Raw genomic sequence first — 20,977 nt, 5'->3', positions numbered from 1 at the left:
TATTTTGAAGCCATAAACTCAATTACAGTGAACTATACCTACGTAAATAAACAAAAGGCAAATTCCTAAAGTCCTTGATAAAAAAATCAAACATGATTATTGTAGTAATAGATGACAACAATGCTAAATAGATTCAGTAGAGGCTAAAATGGATGAACTGTATGGGATCAGATTCCCGCCTAAAGTATTGCAGTCACGAAAAAAAAAAATAACAAGCGTGAAAACAATTTAAAAATGCAAGTAAAAATATATTGCACAAGATTTAAAAATGAAAGCAAAGTTTATTAATTATGAATAAATGAATGTAATGTTTTTGCATTGACTAGGCTTGACTACTGATCAATTAACGTGATAGTGTTACAGAGGAGACAGTTACAGAGGCCAGGTGGATTTTATATCCACAATGATTTATTTGCATATAGTGACGTGACATGTGGCCAAGTGACCCATACTCGGAATTAGTGCTCTGCATTGGCCTCGCCCCCTTTGCTGCCTTTTCCCGAGGGCGGGGTTTATCTGGGTTTGTGATGTCACGAACCCGAGAAGTAACTTGTTGTAGTCCCTACCAGCTGTTTTTGTAGCCATAAACTGCCAGAATTTTAAAAGACGATATCTCCGTTTGCATTTAACTTTCAGCTAACTAACTTTGCAGATATTGTTTATGCTCAAACAGCAACATTACACACTAACTAACGTTAAAAAAGTAAAATCGCAATCAACCACCCCTTTAAATATATAAAGTTAGAATACAGCAACAATATGAAAGTAAAACAGCCAGCAGGTGGGGGCAAGTATCTTTAGAGTAAGACATTAAATCATTCATTCAAACAGATTCATTCAGTGAGGAATAAAGTGAATCATTCAATATAAGGCGGCTCTGTGTTGCTTGTAGGACACTGTTCCGCTGTGGCTTTGGACTCTTCATCAAGCAAAATGAGAAAATAGGTACAATATTCAACTCACTCAAAATGTACTTCTTGTTATATTGATTTTATACTACAGTTCAATAAAGATTTTCAATGGAGCTGATATTCGGGGAAAACACTCTTCCTCATGTGATATTGCTTAGCACAAAATGTGATCTGACAAGAACCTTATCAATGACATACTGTACATCAAAGAAAAAGCTGCAAAGCTGTTTACAAAAAAAAAACAATACATGACAAAAAATAAGCAAAATATTGCCTATAGACAGTTAACAATTACGAGCAATATACAGCAAACTAATCAATTGTGACTGGGATGTATTACTCTCTTACTCATATTATCCTCTCCTAACAGTAATAACCATAAGACTTATTATCAGTCAGGTATGGGCGAGCCAGGCACGAGGCCTCGAGGCCTGTGCTTATTGTGGCTGCTCCCTTCCACATCGGCCATAGGCGAATAAATACAGGTGCATATACCCACGACGGGTCACTAGGGCGGCTCATTTAACGTTATGGAGCTGTCAATCAAGAACTAGTGGACCAATGATGATGCTTAAGCCCGCCCTGATTTACAGGAAACTCTATCATTTGGAAAAGCAAGCGCAGAACATGGAAACAAGAGCGAAGGGAAAAACAGCATAAGCAGACAAAAATAAAAATATGAGCAGAAAATGTCTGAGAGCACAAAAAACAGAGAAATATAACCAAGGAAAACATGATTTTGTGTGCAAGTCAGACAAATTTGCATTAATATTTCAATTTTGTGCAATAAGATTTTAAACATGTTTAAAGTTTTGATTCATGCTTATTATTTAAAAAAAATGCGTTATTCATTTTTTGATTCACGCTTATTATTTTTCAATCCGTGACCATTGTTTGCTATTCTGAAAACTTTGCTTTCATTTTTAAATCTTGTACAATATATTTTTACTTGCGTTTTTAAATTTAGTTTTCACGCTTGTTATTTTTTTATCCGTGACTGCAATACTTTAGGTGGGAATCTGATCCCATAGGAACTGAACAGCTTATAGGGTGCATCATGGTAACAAAACCAGAGATCAATGTATAAGCACAATATGATGCAATGCTTAACAGTAGGCCTCCATGTGAGAGTATCCACATACGAGAGAAATTATATTGCACATTCATGTCTAAAGAACTTTCCCAGTACAGTTATGTTAATAACACCAAAAACACTCTTGAACACAACCTGTTCATACAGTATATAGACTCTGCACATGATAGATGACTGATTAAAAGATTTCATGATATAAGTTCTTCATGTTAAAACTCCAAGCTTGTTTCGTGTATTTAGTTTTGAAGAGTTTGAGTCTATGCTTAAACCAGTCTAAATATTTTGTAGAAAAGCCTGTTTTGATGCCATATAACGTTTACGGCGGTTGGCTCTATATACCTCCAACCGTTGGGCCTCTGCAGTGGGGTCTTCTAGAGCTCCTTCCCACCTCAAGCTGGCCTCTTCAAGATCAGTCAAATCAGATTTGTCCTCCTCTGTTGGAACCACTTCTGATACACACTTGGGATTTTTGGATTTGCTGTTCTTACGTTCTTTGGCTTTGGCCTGACCGTTGCACTGAGCATCACTCATCTCTCTGTTGGTCCACTGTTCTGTCTGGAGATTCTCTAGAGAAACAGAGAAACTATAGAATGTTTAAAATATATCACAATGCTTCTGAAACAATTCCAGCAACCCACTGGTCAACTAATGCACTAAGGTACCGAAGGAGGTAGCTTTCAACCAACACAAGTAAAATACTGTTAAAGAGAGACTTTGGAAATTAGGGCGACATGAGGGTGAGTAATTAATGACAGAATTTTCATTTTTGGGTGAACTATCCCTTTAATGTTATTTATTTGACAGCACAGGACAATTTTTATTCCTAATTAACTATGCCTCGTTTTACCATAAAATATCTAAACATTATAAATTATCTAAACATTAAAAATGTATAAAATTCTTTTAAACTACAAAAATTATTTAGACTTTTCAGATATAATGCATCTTAAATGTTAATGTATTTTGCTTTTCTTCCCATTGGCAGATTTTTAAAACTTGTTTTAAGCATACACCTATAGTTTAAATAGGCTACAAATTCTGTCATCATTTACTTACCCTGATGTTGTTTTACACCTTCTTGTTTTCTTCTGTGGAACACAAAATAAATTATCTTAGCCAAATGGTTACCAGTTACCACTGACTTTCATTGTATGGACCAAAAATAAATTGAGGCATTTCTCAGAATATCTTCTTTTGTGTTCCACAGAATAAAGCAAGTCATAGGTTTGGAACAATATGAGGGTGAGTAAATTATGACAGAATTTTCATTTTTTGATGAACTATCCCTTTAAGTATTTTTGTTCTGCAACAACTACATTTTTATATATTATACTATAATATTTATTAATTAATTAATTTATCAATTTATTTATTTTGCCACCGGTAACCACGTAAAGCATAACCAACTCACCTGAATCCCTTGACTGGTTAATGCCATTCCTCGATTTCTTTTTCTCTTTTCTTGTGTCTTTCCTTTTCTTTTTGCTCTCTTTCATTGTGGCAGTCAAAGGTGGAACGTGAAACTCTTTTTTAACTGAAATCTCCTCACGCATGTTTGTCGTTTGAGAAGCGCCTTTAATCCGTCTGTCTCTAAACGATGCCATACTTCAACACATTACTTACTGACGTCCTATTTTCATTTCAAATTAACGTTAACTCAAAGCAGTTTCATCAGTATTAAAAGAGATACTATGACTAAATAAAATTGTAACATTTATAATATAAACTATCCTTAAATCCTTAGTTGGTAGCGCAAAAACTCAGCGTTCTATCAGCATGAAGGTCGTTTAAGCGTGATGACGCATCTCCATGGAAACAGAACTCCCCCTACGTGCCCAATAGGGATGGAGAAACAGTCTGGCGTTCACACATACATACATATCTGAGATATGTACAGATATTTACCACTTGCAATGCAATAACAGTGCGCATAATATCTAGGTTATTTGACCACCCATTTTATTCAGCTGTATAAAAAAGAAAAGCTGTCATTATATTAGATTTGTACAGAACCTATCAATAGAGTTAGCATTTAGTACTATAAAGCAATAAATATTCTACTCAAAAGTGATCATACGACTTGTTTTTGGCTCAGTCACTGACCCTATACTTAGAACAAGGCCATCAGTTAGAGAGAAGAACATGGTGCTGTGCAGCCAAACTTAGCAACAGCAATAAAGCTAAAGGTCATAAGGAGAAACAGCCGCCAAACATTTTTACTGACATTTTATTTTACAGATGCAGACCCTTTTTGTTTCTGCATGTGTGAAAAAAATTCTGCATTGCTCTCAATAAATTCGATTTAGATTTATTTAATGTTATATGTTGAATGTAAAGTTTCATTGGTTTCCCTCTTCATTTGTAATGGGTCATCTTTCCCTTTATAAGCTGTTGCTTTGTTCATTTGAGTTTCTAAAGTTTTTTGTTTGTTGGTTTGTTTCTGTCTGAATGGTTTGACTTCATTTTCTTTTTGTTCGTTGGTTTATTTTGTTGTAGTTGTAAGATTTATGAGTTTGTAAAGTTTTTTTTTTGTTTTTTTGGGGGGGTTCAAATAAAGACCCATTTTCCAGTGGAAAGCTTGTGTTCCTTGTTCCTGACGTCTCGGTCCCTCACATATGGTTTAGAAAAATGTAGACATTTTTGAGAGCAATATCTGTTTATAAGAGCATGTGTGCTTTTTTCATACCTTTATATTGAATGTTTTGTTGCGTATACACCTGGCATGTTGAAATCATTATTTTATTGAAATTAACTTTGAGGGAAAAGAACTTTGGGGGATGTTCAGTAAACTTTCACATGTACGGACGATTGGCTGAGCAGGAATCATTTTAATTGGTTGGAACCATTTTGTCCCGCCCCCTTTCTTGGGAGTCGAGGCTTATCGTTGGCTGAAGTGGAAGTCATTCATAATCTACGGAAGACAGTCGTCATAGCGAACCTTTGACGTCGCAGACCCAGTGGCCAGCTGTTACTAATCGCGTCACTGCCTTTGCCAGCTGATCACAGACGCCGGTAACCGTGAGAGGCGAGAACGGAGGAATCTCTTTACCGGTGAGGTGAGCGTTTATGTTGATCAACTATACAGACATTAACCAGCTTCGTAGTCAATCTAATCCGCAGTCTGCTTCTGTCGGGTTTTTTTTTTTAGATGGAACAGCTTTATTAGCTCCGGGGAAAGGCGAGGCAGTTCACTTTAGGTGGGGCGGGAAAAAATCTGATTCTTCAGAGTTACGAATACGCGGTACATTCGCGATAAAATGAACGATTATAATAATAGAACAGGCCATCATCGAATATGTTGGATACCGGGCGGAGGTCATTACATAAGTTTCATTCCATTATACCGGCCAAACTTCCAGCCTAACGTTACTAAAGCCTTTACTCGAGGGCGCAAATCGGTGCGAGTGTAATCTCTGTATTTAAAGTTCTCTCAAGAACAATCTAATCCGACATGTTGAGTAAATACAAGATAGTTATTCGGTACAATCACGTCAGTCCTTTTTATTGCTGCATAGATGCCAACGTGTCTGCTAAAGTGTGTTTCCTGATTTGGTTGGGTAAGAACATCCTTATGTAATTCATTCACTTCTGATGAGGAAATCTCCGTAGCTTTTGCTCGATATGTGACGTTACAATCGGTTTTGCTGGTCATTGAACGTTTCAGTGGAATATTACAGATTTAGGAAGTGACGTAGCAAACGTTATAGGCTATATATGCTCTGATAGTTCAGCTATTTCATGTATACACTGTTTTACGTAATTTTATAGGCTATGTAAAATTAATTTAGAATTGAATATAATGTACTTTGTTAATAATAATTGCATATTGTTTTACCTTTTTTCTATCCCATGATACTATAAATTAATGTTAAGTTACTTCAATAACCTTTAAATGCCACTGAATATACTGGCATGGTTTATTTTCATGATTTAAAAAAAAAATTTTTTTAAGTCAAATATAAACCAGAATAAAATCTATATAAGAACAATGTGCTGTTTACTACATTCTACATGTAGATTGTCTGTGAAGAGCAGGCCTCAAATGAGTATTTCACGTCGTGACACTAAGACAATGCGTATCAGCAGAAATCCTTGAAAAGACACTCCTTGTGACATACTGTATCTGTAGCATTGGTTTGATACCCAGCTAGCTTAGTTTTTGAGTCATAGACCAACACTTTTCAACCAGGCATCCAAAAATAGACAGTTCTTCTGAATTGGTGTTCAAATCGAAGTACTGTTATGCAGTTACAGCCCTTTAAGAGACAGAAAGCTAACATGGCCACCTTTTTCCTCATGGTTGAGGAGTCCATTTATAATCTCGGACTGCACTTTACCCTGTTGTGGATCTGGAAGGTGGGTTGCGTTGCTTAAAATCAACCAGCTGTAATGAAAAGCAAATGTGTTTTACAACTGACAAAACCACATTTCTTTTTATAGTTGATTTCAGTGGTGAGGTATGTGCGCACCATACTTCCTTAAGTAATAATTATCATGATGCTGACAAGAAAAACAAAATGAAACAAGTATGTTTTTAAATACAAAATGGCATATTTCTGTATTGGTGCCAGTGCATTAAAATGGCCACCATTTGCCCTGCCTGCAGAATCCATGGCAAGTCAGTACTCGGTCACATCTGATTCAGCCTCGGGCTTTGCAGTGCGATTCTTTTTTTTTCCCCCTCCGCCCTTAAATGGCAAAGAGCGATGGAGACCTCTTCCCACTCTGTTCTTCAGTACTCACACACTAACTGATTCAGTCTTTTGTTTGCTCATAGATATCACTTTGTCAGCTCTGAGAAAAGACATCAGCATTAGCACAAAGTCAGAGTTTAACTGTATGGTTTATGCTTGTGGAGGCCAACTGATCACGTTGGCTGAAGTTGAGCAGTTTAACTGTTTGTTCTTGTGCAAACACTTCAGATACCAAGGGTCAAACATGTCTTGGTACCATAAGACACACTTTTTTTTAGTGCTAACAATGTAGGCTAGTGTGTTAACCATTAGCAATAGCGAGCTGACCTTAATGTTTCCCTTTTCCATTCACGCATTGCAGCTTCTGTACACCCAGACCAGATCAATAGATCGACTGGTGACAGGGGAACGAGACGAGCATGTTCAGATATGCAAACATTGTCAATTCAGGCTAATTTGCTTGCACTGCTGCGACACGCTTGGAAATTTCATTGTGTTGAAATGAACATCCATTTATTTCATTTAGGTGATTTGTATAGCATAAGTTTTGTAAGAGGTTTGAGGTAGAATAAATGCTAAATAATGACTAATAAGCACTAATTACCACATAAATAATAATTTACTGGTGATATTATAAAGAATACACAAAAGTCCAAAGTCAGGCGTTATGTGATATCATTGAGGCCTTCGTTTTTTTTATCAATCAGAAATCATGAATTTTGTATCATGCTCATTGGAAAAACAGGCCTCTATCTATAAAAAAATGTAGCTATACATACAATTCACTGCATTTTCTAGCTGAATTGAACAGATGAGGTAGTAAAACAACAACAACTTTTATTCCTGTTCGCGCACATTCGCACATTCTTGGGCCTTGCCCCCCCAAACGAGTTATTGTGCCCCCCCTTTCCATCCTCTCCCCTCCTTGCTGAACGTGATCGATTTCGAAAGCGAAAGTGAAACCGATAAAACATCGCACAAAAGAAAGCGATTGCACGCTTTAGCGAGCGTCAGAAACTGCACGCGATCACAGATCCAAAGATGCTGCATACATGCAACATGAGCAGTTTTTAATCTACATTAGATTGTATAATTTCGAAATTTAAAGCAAAAACAGAATGATTTGACTTCAGTTTTGTGAAACTATAAATAAAAATATCTGCATGAAACAGTAGAGCTGAATGAGATGCAGATTCACTCTCTGCCAGCAGGTTGCGCTTAAAGCGTTTCCTTGGTTTCCGCTGTAAACAAAGCAGCGCTGAACTTATGAACTTTAATATGCATTATACAGAGGCAAGATGAAAAGAAAAAATACCATCTAAACTTTTCTAAAGACAGTAAGTTCCCCTCAGACATGGATTCATATAAACTCCTACCCCTAAATGAATCGCGATTTGTTTAGCATCTCAACCGATTTGACACGTCACATATTTTAATAGATTTTAAACCGGCTCGCGGTTAATCGTTACATCCCTACACAAAAGGAGACGTTTAGAAAGTTGTTCAAGCTGCTCTGATTGAAGCAAAATAAGTGGATAGGGACAAGGGACAGAAAAGCCTCAAAGTACATGACAGAACTGTCTTTTTTTTTTTTTGGTGAATTATCCCTTTAAGCTTCCCATGTGAGAATGAAACATTTGAGTCACGTATTTGTTACATAAGATGAAATTATGGTAAATTTTAAGTTGCATAAGCTTGACAATCAGTCCATAACAGTAAAGATGAAAAATGAATTCAAATTTAAATTGATTAAATGTATTAATTTTAAAATGAACTTCAATCAAATGTATGTTTCTTACATAAACTTGAAATTGTAGTTGATTAAACTGAAACCTAATGTCATAAATTAATGTTTACGAAGTTGACAAGCAGAATTTGCCAGAAAATGTCTCAGAACATCACATTTTTAGGTTTGCAAAGCATAAAATTCATGTACTTGATTAAAAATATAAGATATTGCACTGACCTAATAGGGCAAATGACAGGGAACCAATCCGAAATACTCCCACTGACCCTGGGACAGCAGGACATCCTTGTTGTTCAGCCCTGTATGTTTTAGTTTAAATGAAGTGTCATATTTGTATTTTGATGGTACTCCGTGGAAATGGCAGTATCAAAAATGATTTTGTAATTCCAGGGAGAACAAACTTGTGGTTGTGGAACATACCACGTTATTTTTGAAAAGTAATCTTCTGTCTTGATTTTATCTTCTAGGTCTGTAGTGGATGCTGATGAGTAAATATTGGCTGACCTACCGCAGTTCTTCTCTGGCAAACTTTATGACCCTGTCCTGACGCTAAAGCTGCCAGCTGAAGAACTGTTGTGGTCAGCTCTACCCAGCATGCACCATTTTCATCCGAGAGTGCTGTGGATCTTATTCATTCTCTGTCGTAGAGCTTTGATATTTTAAAATTCACTTTTTTTTTTTTTATTGAAGCAGAAAATGTCTTAAACAGAGAAAATATTTCTTAGAAAAATGTAAAGAAATATTACCTTTTTGTCGTGAATTTGATAAAAATGTACCATATAAATTTTTGACCATATTACCATAAAATATGAATTTAAATCCATGGTCTTTTTTTGTATTGTAATATCAAAATTAATATCAAACTAACTAATAAATGAGTGTTTTATAATGTATATTTGATGTATGTAGTATATTATGCATGGCAGAAGTAATTGAAAATAATTTTCTGTACATTTAGCCTTTGCAACAGCTGCTGTCCAGGCATGAATTTTGCATGTGTCCAATAATGGACAAATCTCTATAGTTACCACCATGGTACATGTGGCTCTGAATCTTGTCTCATCCACAGTAGCTTACCGTTTTGAAGCTTTTAAGTACAGCACTTATACAACATTTAAATGATTTGTGGTTTAGGCAGCAGCATAAGTAATGCATTATGACCACTAAATAATAGTAAGCTATTCTTTCCTGACTGGAGTTAACAACTAAACAAAAATCACAATTTCATACAAGAGTCATGTATAAAATGAAGCTTTTAACTGAAATGTTAAACTATGTTCTCAAGAAAAGTGTATTTTCATACATTTTAGGTTGGTCCAAGTTGTCACTCGTCTGTAAAATGCTAGAGATGTATTAATAACAATATTTATAAGCCTAAACTATTGTTATCTTGCACTTGTTTAAGTGTTATGTAAAATATGACCGATAGAGGGCGTCAATGGTCAGTTGGACAGTAAGGCTAGCTGAGTTGGATCTACTGCCTGTTTATCAAGCAGATAAATTTACTAAGTTTTCCACTCTTGAACATTTTCCACCCTCTCCATGTTTTATCACTCTTATGCCCACATGCTGTAAGATATATGTCAAAAAAAGGCTACAAGTAAAGATAACTTTGGGTCTCACCAATGAAATGCATAGACTATTTTAATCATTTTGGTAAGAGAATGGATGAATAACAATTCTTTTTCTTCAAGACTGGTCATAGCTTTTTTAATTCAGTTATGGAAATGTAGATTGGTCTTATTTGTATTGTGAAAGTAATACTGATTACCTCTTGGCAACCGCTAGTTGGTCAAACTAGTTCTTAAGACAGAGTCTTAACATGGTGGCTATGGAACTGGCCCCAGGTTGATTCAATACGTTTTGTATAGTATTTTCTTTACTCTTTACTTCAAAAACTATGTCTAAAAAGAGTAATATTTTATGTATTTGAGGTCTGAGATGTGGGAACAGTGAAGAGAGAGAAGGCAAACATTTTGCATTTTAGGTCAGCATTGCCGTCTAATCAGCCAATATTGTTTTAAATCGCCTGCATAGCACTTCATCTTTTATAACATGGGATTTTGACCAAATATATTCAATCTTGATTTTTGTAAAATGTTGCAACAAGATATTATTTAAAAAGAAAAATTTGTGTGAAAAATTACACTTTTGGACATATAAGGTAATAATAAATATATTCAATCTTGATTTTTGTAAAATGTTGCAACAAGATATTATTTTAAAAAAAAAATTTGTGTGAAAAATTACACTTTTGGACATATAAGGTAATAATAAATATTTTTTAAAATACCTTAAAGTAACTACAAATGAGCATGTAAAGCAAATATCCGTGTGGAGCATGCCCCCGATCCGAACGGTTCATGTTCTCACCGTTTTTCCCCCTTACCTGTTTGCATCTCTGGTTTTTGCTTTAGGTTATAATATGAGGTTAGATATAATGTATATACTGTTAGCATGATGTTAGCTCTAAAGTTCCTGGGGTAAGTTGAGCCAATAGCTTACCCCTTCTTATGATTATAACATTATTTTACTGTAATTCTACATTATATTTCATTAATTTTACACCAAACATGATTCTGATTTAGTTTTTTGTTTTGAACTTTTTGTTCTGTAAATTTTAAATTGGCCTTGTTTATGAAAATTGGCCAGTGAAGCTTTTATGAAATTGTATTTCCCTGCAACATTTATAAGTGAGATGTTGAGTACTATAGCCCATTTCTGCAAGGTCAGTTGCAGTCTGTTTTTTTTTTTTAATTCTTCAATTTGAACTTTTTGTTCTGAATTTTTTTAAAATAATTAAAAAACCGTTGTGAACTGTATCTTTAAATAGAACCTTTAAGAAGTCATCCATCCATTCTATTATCCAAACCTATATGTCCTTATAGGGTCGTGGGGAGCGTCTTGAGCCACAGGTGAGGAAACTCCTTTGATGGATGGCCAGTCAATCACAAGACTCACATATAGATTTTACGAAGTCATGAATTAATTTCTCTTCCTTTGTTATAGCATGAGGTGAAAATATTCAGTTTTACTTTAGCATAATCAGTGGCACAGTTTAACTCCATATGGCTCAATTTACCCCTCACTGGGGGCAAATTTAGCCAAGAGACCACTTTTTTTATTTTATTTTTTTTGAAAAGCCATATTTTGAAAGCAGTTTATTTTAGACCCAAAGTGGTTATTCCCAAGGATCCATCATTTAAGTACATATTTAAGTTGGACCCAATACTGTCATGTGCTCACTAAAAACTGGCGCAACTCACCTACTTGTAATCAGACTACAATAAATTTTTTTATGTTAACATGATATATTATTACATATTCACACAATTTCTCTTCCTTTGTTATAGCATGAGGTGAAAATATTCAGTTTTACTTTAGCATAATCAGTGGCACAGTTTAACTCCATATGGCTCAATTTACCCCTCACTGGGGGCAAATTTAGCCAAGAGACCACTTTTTTTATTTTATTTTTTTTGAAAAGCCATATTTTGAAAGCAGTTTATTTTAGACCCAAAGTGGTTATTCCCAAGGATCCATCATTTAAGTACATATTTAAGTTGGACCCAATACTGTCATGTGCTCACTAAAAACTGGCGCAACTCACCCGCTCTCCCCTACTTGTAATCAGACTACAATAAAAAATTTTTATGTTAACATGATATATTATTACATATTCACACTAGCCATAAATTATTCATAATTTGATTCTCGCTAATTCTTATTTTTCGTCTTTTAAATGTTCATTTTTAAAATAGACCGTGTATATACCGTACATTCAGAAAGTCTTTCAGTTTTGTGGACATTCACACAAAGACCAGTCCTTAGTCAGGTGGCTTTAACTACACAGAACTGAAAGGCCACACAGAATTTAACAACTGGATTTACAAAACTCATTTAAATTTTAAGAAGTGTTTTCTCAATATTTCAACATTGCATCAACTATTGATGAAGACAAATTTTATTTGAATTATCACTCAGTGGGTTAAATAACCATGTATTATTATGTCTTTGGAAGGCTTTTGTGTTTCAAATACATAAAAATGCACAAATTCACGTTACTCCTTATTTACATGTAATGCAGGGATTCCCAAACATTTTTTGTCATCTGAACCGCTTTCACCTAATATATTTACTGGAAGTTCCCCCCGAGAGTTTAAGGAAATAAGTTAATAATTATAATAATTATAATTATGTATATATTGTATTATAATACTGCATATTACAGTTCTCTGACATTGGTTAATGGTCACATTTTTTAGTGTGTTATTTATTTTTATTTTACATTTTTATGAGTTATTTATTAACTTTTCATTAAACTCACAAACCCCCTGCAGTTCCTTAGGAAAACTTGAGTATAGGCCTAATGATTAATAATTACATGTTCACTTCATGTTAATAACAACAAATGGAATATATTTTCTTTCTCTTTGTTTTTTTTTTAATATCAATATGAAACAAGATTATCCTATCTACATCAATGTGATAAACGAGTTAGTAATCTAAAAGTAATCAAAAAGTAGTCTGATTATTATTTGGATTAGGCTACGTTACTAACTACAATTTTTGTCATGTAATTCGGAATTAGTATCAGACTACACATTTTAAGTAAGCTACCCAGCAGGTGCTTTTTTTTCTGACCAAAAACTAAAAACCTCCCAGAACGTTGCAGGGATTTTTAAAATTAAATTTTATTTGTTTTATAGCCTATAGCCTACAAAATCGTACATAGGCTACGTTTCTTTTTTTTAAAGTAAACTCACTTTCATAATCATAAATTACATTTTGCAGAATTAGTACATGACTGAATTAGTGTAATAAAGCTTGCAAGACAAACATCAATCAGGTCAAAACGGCATATAATCTCACGGGGAGTCATATTCGCGACTGAGATTAGAATCCGCTCTGCACAGAAACGAATGAATGAAAGCGTCTGGATCCACAGATAAAAGATACGTGCGCTTGCGTCAATCAACGCGTGTGAGTCCACCAATGAGATGCCGCCGTTACGGCGCCCTTGATTGATTTACTCAAAGTGTCCAGATTCGCATCTCCAATGTAAGCCGAAAGTGGTAAATATTGATGACGTGCGTGGATGTCCAATAGGTGTTCGAATATCTCGCTCGAACTGCTCTATATATAAAATATAGTTATTATCTTAATATCATCTCGCAACACTTTCAAAATGATTTCTTAATATTTATATCACAACATTCATGACAGTCGTAACTATTTTACGCTTTGGGAAATAATGTATTTGTATGAATGTGTACAATCTTCTCACTGAGGGTGAGGTTTAGGGGCGTGGTGTATTTATTTATGTAGGCTATTTATTTCATACAAAATCGCCAATTCTTAAAATAGTTAGGCTATCTCGTTAGATCGGTTATCTTTTTGTCACAAATAGCAACAAAATAAAACTTCAGATCATTCACAGTCTAGAGAGCATTCAAACTGTCATCAATAATAATTATTTCCCCTTCAAACATCTTTGAATGAATGATTGAATGAATTCAATGAATGAATCTTTATTATCTTCTTATCTCATACTTGAACCAAACACCCACAGCATTGGGCTTTTGACCTATGGAGAATGTGTTTAAGCAGATCGTGGGATGCTCAAATGAAGTTTAGAAAATCAATAGCACTTAGTCTATCTTATTCTCTTGCAGACAGAAAGGCCCAGTTAGCCCAGCAGGAGTAATGCACGCTTGTGAGCTTCACTTACGTATAAACGGAGAGCGGATTCCTCAGCTCACATATCCTGTGAGCACAGCCTGAAAGCTTGCAGGATTTAATAAGAACAGAAATGTGTTTTATGGAGCCAATGAAAGCCGAAGAGCCAATAAAGCCATGGAAAAAAAGTTACGCGCTGTTAAACGAGCTGAAACGAGGTTTAGCGTCAGTGCTGCAGTGGAGCGCTGTTGTCTCTGATTATTTTCCTGCGACTGTTGCTAAATAGAGAGACGGGTTTGTGGAAGCTGTTGAGGTAAACCACAGTTGTTAGGCCAATTCCAGGAAACTTCTAATGGACTTTCCCACTCAGAACCCCTACGTGAGAAAGCTGGCATCATGGCAGTATACCAGAATGTAGTGAGCATGACATTACTCTATCTGAAAGGCCATCAAAAAAAGAACATTATCTGCAATGTATAGTGTATTGGTATAGATGAAGGAGAGAGGGGTATTTGACAGATAATATAAATTAAATAATAAATCATGTAAAACAGTTGGAAGCTTCAGGTTCATTTGTTTAACATTAATGAGCAAATGTCCATTGTATAACTTAAAGGGGTCATATGATGCGATTTCAAGTTTTCCCTTCTCTTTGGAGTGTTACAAGCTCTTGGTGCATAAAGAAGATCTGTAAAGTTGCAAAGACTAAAGTCTCAAATCCAAAGAGATATTCTTTATAAAAGTTAAGAGTCAGCCACACCTACCTAAAACGGCTAGTTCTAACACGTCACATCACAGGAGAGTGAACAGCTTGTCAGAAATCATAGCACGTCAGCTGTCTTAACCGTGGCTTGTGTACTGCAAACGCATACCAGCTTCATCACTGTGTCTGTCACACGACTCTGTTGCCCTTTCGGCTTGAGCTGATGGTAAAACTAACGACATTATTAATCTGTCTTTACATTTATTTTGAAAGATGAAGCTTGCTATTATGGTAAGGGGCGTTACATTTCCGACGTGTGCTTGTGGTGTTCGGCCAATCACAATGCACTGGGTCAGCTGGCCAATCAGAGCAGACTGCGCTTGTCAAAGGAGGGGGCTTTGTTGAAAACGACGTGTTTGAGAGAGGCGGGGCATAGAGGACCTACAATAATGTACAGTATTTGAAAAATAATGTGTTTTTTGAACATTAAAGCATGTCAACATATTCTGTTACACCAAATACACAAAATAATGATCTTTAAAATAACATCATATGACCCTTTTAAAGTGTGAAATCTGATGAAAAAAAATCTTGGACATTCAAATTAGTATGACCTTGGGATTTATTCATTTACTCTCATGTTGTTCTAACCCTCATGGATTTTTATCTTCCATGAAAATATGATATTTAGCAGCATGTCACAACTACTCATCAGTTTGACAACACGTGCTGCAAATACTCACAACATAACCAAATACTGTAACGCGCTGCAAATACTCACAGTGCAACAAAGTACTGTAATGCGTGGCAAAAACTCACAACGCAACCAAATACAGAAACACTTAACCATGGTTTTACTATTTATTCAAGAAAAAAAACATGGTTACTATAGTTAAACCATGGTAACCACAAATTAACCATGGTTTTGCTACACTAACCATAGTTTAACCATGGTATTTGTACAACTGTAGTTATACAAATGGTAATCAATACGCCAAAAAGCTTGGTTACTACACTTTTACTATGATAAACCATGGTTAATTACTGTAATGCGTGGCAAACGCTCACAATGCAACCAAATACAGAAACGTGCTGCCAAAATACTGTAAATGTGCAACCAAATACTGTAATGCGCTGCAAATACTCACAATGCAACCAAATACAGAAATGTGCTGCAAATACTCACAACACAACCAAATACTGTAACGCGCTGCAAACACTCACAACGCAATCAAATATAGAAATGCGCTGCAAATACTAACAACACAACCAAATACTGTAATGCTCTGCAAATACAACACAACCAAATACTGTAATGCGCTGCAAATACAACACTCACAATGCAACAAAGTACTGTAATGCGTGGCAAAAACTCACAACGCAACCAAATACAGAAACACTTAACCATGGTTTTACTATTTATTCAAGAAAAAAAACATGGTTACTATAGTTAAACCATGGTAACCACAAATTAACCATGGTTTTGCTACACTAACCATAGTTTAATCATGGTATTTGTACAACTGTAGTTATACAAATGGTAATCAATACGCCAAAAAGCTTGGTTACTACACTTTTACTATGATAAACCATGGTTAATTACTGTAATGCATGGCAAACGCTCACAATGCAACCAAATACAGAAACGTGCTGCCAAAATATTGTAAATGTGCAACCAAATACTGTAATGCGCTGCAAATACTCACAACACAACCAAATACTATAACACGCTGCAAACACTCACAACGTAACCAAATACTGTAACGTGCTGCAAATATTCACAACACAAATGCTGTAACACGCTGCAAATACTCATAATGCAACCAAATACAGAAATGCGCTGCAAATACTCACAACATAACCAAATACTGTAACGCGCTGCAAACACTCACAACGCAACCAAATATAGAAATGCGCTGCAAATACTAACAACACAACCAAATACTGTAATGCTCTGCAAATACAACACAACCAAATACTGTAATGCGCTGCAAATACAACGCAACCAAATACAGAAATGCGCTGCAAATACTCACAACATAACCAAATACTGTAATGCGCTGCAAACACTCACAACGCAATCAAATACAGAAACGCACTGCAAATACTCACAATACAACCAAATACAGAAACGCGCTGTAAATATGCACAGAGCGACCAAATACAGGAACGTGCTACAAATTCGCACGGACCACATCGGAAATGTTTAAGGAAATCGCAGCAAGTGACAAACCTGGCTGGGACACGCTTGTCAATGTCAATAAATTTTTTTTGTATTTTAACATCCTGATCATATGATTCCTTAGCTTTTTTGGATATAATTAGCCTAAATAAGCTGACAAAATACACAATTACTATAACTGAAACATTATGCAAGCTGGCTAACTAAAATTAACCATGGTTTTACTATTTAAGAAAAAAAAACATGGTTACTATAGTTAAACCATGATAGCCACAAATTAACCATGGTTTTGCTACACTAACCATAGTTTAACCATGGTATTTGTACAACTGTAGTTATACAAATGGTAATTAATATGCCAAAAAGCTTGGTTACTACACTTTTATTATGATAAAATCATGGTTAATTTTCGTAAGGGTTGTTGGGGTCCCCTTGAAACATTTCCGTTGTGGCCTGTGCTACTTGCAACGCTTTTCTGTATTTGGTTGTGTTGTGAGTATTTGCAGCACATGTGTTGGCAAACTGATGATGTTTTCTTAATTTGCTGGTGCTTTTTATATTTGCATGTGTTTTCTTAAGTTGCAGGGTGTTGAGCTCTCTTGGACACCGTACCATTCAATTTTAAAGGGATAATTCACCGAAAAATTAAAATTTGCTGTTAATTTACTCATGTCCCCTTGGGCCATCTAACATGTTGATGACATTCTTTTTTCAGTAGAACAGGAAAGATGATTTTCGCAACCAAATATAGAAATGTGCTGCAAATACTAACAACACAACCAAATACTGTAATGCGCTGCAAATACTCACAACGCAACTAAATACAGAAACGCACTGCAAATACTCACAATACAACCAAATACAGAAACGCGCTGTAAATATGCACAGAGCGACCAAATACAGGAACGTGCTACAAATTCACATGGACCACATCGGAAATGTTTAAGGAAACCGCAACAAGTGACAAACCTGGCTGGGACACGCTTGTCAATGTCAATCAATTTTTTTTGTATTTTAACATCCTGATCATATGATTCCTTAGCTTTTTTGCATATAATTAGCCTAAATAAGCTGACAAAATACACAATTACTGTAACTGAAACATTATGCAAGCTGGCTAACTAAAATTAACCATGGTTTTACTATTTAAGAAAAAAAAACATGGTTATTATAGTTAAACCATGATAACCACAAATTAACCATGGTTTTGCTACACTAACCATAGTTTAACCATGGTATTTGTACAACTGTAGTTATACAAATGGTAATTAATATGCCAAAAAGCTTGGTTACTACACTTTTATTATGATAAAATCATGGTTAATTTTCGTAAGGGTTGTTGGGGTCCCCTTGAAACATTTCCGTTGTGGCCTGTGCTACTTGCAACGCTTTTCTGTATTTGGTTGTGTTGTGAGTATTTGCAGCACATGTGTTGGCAAACTGATGATGTTTTCTTAATTTGCTGGTGCTTTTTATATTTGCATGTGTTTTCTTAAGTTGCAGGGTGTTGAGCTCTCTTGGACACCGTACCATTCAATTTTAAAGGGATAATTCACCCAAAAATGAAAATTTGCTGTTAATTTACTCATGTGCCCTTGGGCCATCTAACATGTTGATGACATTCTTTTTTCAGTAGAACAGGAAAGATGATTTTTTTGCTGAAACCATGGTGGTTCATAAAATGCAAGTCAATGGCTACCGTCGTTTGAGAGTCAAAAAAAGCATAGGCCGATTACAGGCAAGATGAAATTAATACCAGTGGCTCCTGATGAGGTCTTATGAAGTGAAAGGAAATTAACAGCAAATTTTCATTTTTGGATGAACTATTCCTTTAAGGCCCATCCACACAAATGACCATAACTATAACAATTAAGATAGAATCTTGTGTACAGGGGTACGATTTAAAAATGATATAAACATCATCAGGCAATCAGAATCCATTTTAAAGAGCTTGAGCATAAAGTGGAAGATGACATAACTGCAGTGCACGCTTATGAAAAAACAGCATTATCATTTGATGGTGTGGACTCTTAATATAGTAATCATTATAGTTAGCAATTTAGTCGTTGTCCGTGATGTGAACAGTATTAAATATCTCATTTTGTGTCCTAAGCAAGAATGTCAGTCATACAGCTTTGAAATGCCATGAAGGGTGCATGAGTAAATCAAAGATATTTTATCTTTGGGAGAAAGGTCCCTTTAAGATTTTGGTCACACTTAAACACCCATCCCAGCAGCACATGGACTCGCTCTGCTCTGCCTCATTACAGGAAATGAGCGTGATGGGACTTCTGCATTACTTAGCTTCTCCATCAGCTCATTCCCATCTGAATTCTCAGACTGATGCAGCACTCAATATCCACCAATGTAATGTACAATATTAGATTTGAACTCTTTCTAAAGAAATTGTGAATGATGCTTGCTGTGAAAAATTCTCCATCATACCAGGGTTTTCTGTGGTTATAAGACACATTCACACAGCAACAAAATACAGTTGACAGTCCTGTATTTGAGTCCTTAAAGGGGTCATGAACTGCCTTTTTTATTATTATTTTGTACCATTCTCTGAGGTCCCCTTATAATGTTATCAAGATCTTTATATAAAAAAACATCATAATTTAGAAGTTATAGGCTATTTTCTGTCCTGTTTTTGACCCTCCTCATCAGAACACTCTGTTGAACAGGTGTGAGAGATTGTAGACTCGGAAGTAAACACCCACTGCTATGATTGGTTAACAGTTGTGTTTGACAGCCTAAAAGTAAATTCTCAAACATTCTAGAAAATTCAGTCGTCATCCGATTAGTTGACTGAGTCCTGATAAGAACACCTGTGGCCTTTTACTAAATAATACTGTCTCAATGCATTTGTGTGTGAGAAGCCGTCTCTCCATGCAAGCATGGTCTATGTGGAATTGTTGAGTGGTTGACTATCGGTGCGTTCCAAATGGGATATATTGCCCTCCGAAGGGCACTTGAGAGTGAAAACAATCATGGCCGCCATAACTGAATGGTTGTTCTAAACCGAAGTGCTCAAAACTGGCCACTTCAAAGTGCACTCCGGAATGAAGGATTTCGAAGGGTACAACCGATGGACACTTCGGCCCCCTATGATTCTTTGCACTGATTCTTTCCATGATGATGTGCATGGGATGATGACGCAGAAGGGCACTTCAAGGAACAGTTGTTTGATCCCCTACAGCCTTCAACCCTTCGAAGCTCTCATTTCGGAAGGTAAACCCTTTGAAGGGATTAGGGCATAGGGATGATCCCTTCCGAATGGAACGCAATAATGTAATTTATTTATATTGATGCATGTTCAGTTTCTCTTTGCTCTTTATTGGATTTGGTTAGTTGATTTAGACTTCATGTATGATGTGTGCTAATGTGTTTGTATATACTAATTGTTTCTATTTGTTTATGGTTTATCAGAAACCAACAATTACCAGCACTTGTCACCATGGGAAATGTACTCCTACATGTTGAGAAAATCAACTGGGAAAATGAGATTGAATGAGTTTTAATGGACTCACCATTCTGGTAGCAATAGCCAAACCAGCCTAAAATTCCTTCAAATTTTCTACATGATTACATCCTTCATAGATGGACGCTGCAGTGATGTAGGTTAAAAACACATAAATAATCGGTACATATCAAATGATCTGTAATAACAGACAAAGCAACAGTGATCAGAACGTATCAAAACAGCTCCAAGACCCAGCACCCAAGGACGACTTTCTGGAAAACAGCCAGGGAAGCCAGGACAACAAATCACAACCACCGGAAACACCACCCTGCAAACATGTCCCTGCGGGGCCCATGCTGGCTTTTTGCGGGCACAGTGGGCTAGGGCCAACCTAGGGTGACCATACGTGCCATTTTCCCAGGACGCGTCCTGGCCAGGATTTCTATATTGCCTAAAATATCTAGGTTTTGGCTTTGTTTGCGTGTGCAGACCGATCGGTGTATGA

At 35.9% G+C, this 20,977-nt stretch overlaps 1 protein-coding gene across 1 annotated transcript; it reads right to left on the bottom strand.

The window, feature by feature from the left end:
* Nucleotides 1-2,277: 2,277 nt before the first annotated feature.
* On the bottom strand, nt 2,278-3,608 carry LOC107713141 (protein LIAT1-like). The gene is made up of 2 exons (XM_016518575.1): nt 3,416-3,608; nt 2,278-2,570 (listed from the first exon to the last, which is right to left on the bottom strand). Exons 1-2 carry the CDS (start codon nt 3,606-3,608, stop codon nt 2,278-2,280), a joined length of 486 nt encoding a protein of 161 aa, XP_016374061.1.
* Between the last annotated feature and the right edge of the window lie 17,369 nt (nt 3,609-20,977).

This window comes from Sinocyclocheilus rhinocerous, unplaced genomic scaffold (assembly GCF_001515625.1).
Source record: "Sinocyclocheilus rhinocerous isolate Xijiao unplaced genomic scaffold, SAMN03320098_v1.1 scaffold387, whole genome shotgun sequence".
Lineage (NCBI taxonomy): Eukaryota > Metazoa > Chordata > Actinopteri > Cypriniformes > Cyprinidae > Sinocyclocheilus > Sinocyclocheilus rhinocerous.
The sequence above is the reverse complement of the archived record's forward strand: the minus strand, read 5'-3'. Positions and strand labels throughout refer to the sequence as shown.

Coding starts and splice junctions, on each gene's coding strand:
- LOC107713141 (XM_016518575.1), bottom strand. CDS start 3,608: ATGGCATCGTTTAGAGACAGACGGATTAAAGGCGCTTCTCAAACGACA. Junction 2,571..3,415: donor TAACCAGTCAAGGGATTCAG/GTGAGTTGGTTA, acceptor CTGTTTCTCTAG/AGAATCTCCAGACAGAACAG.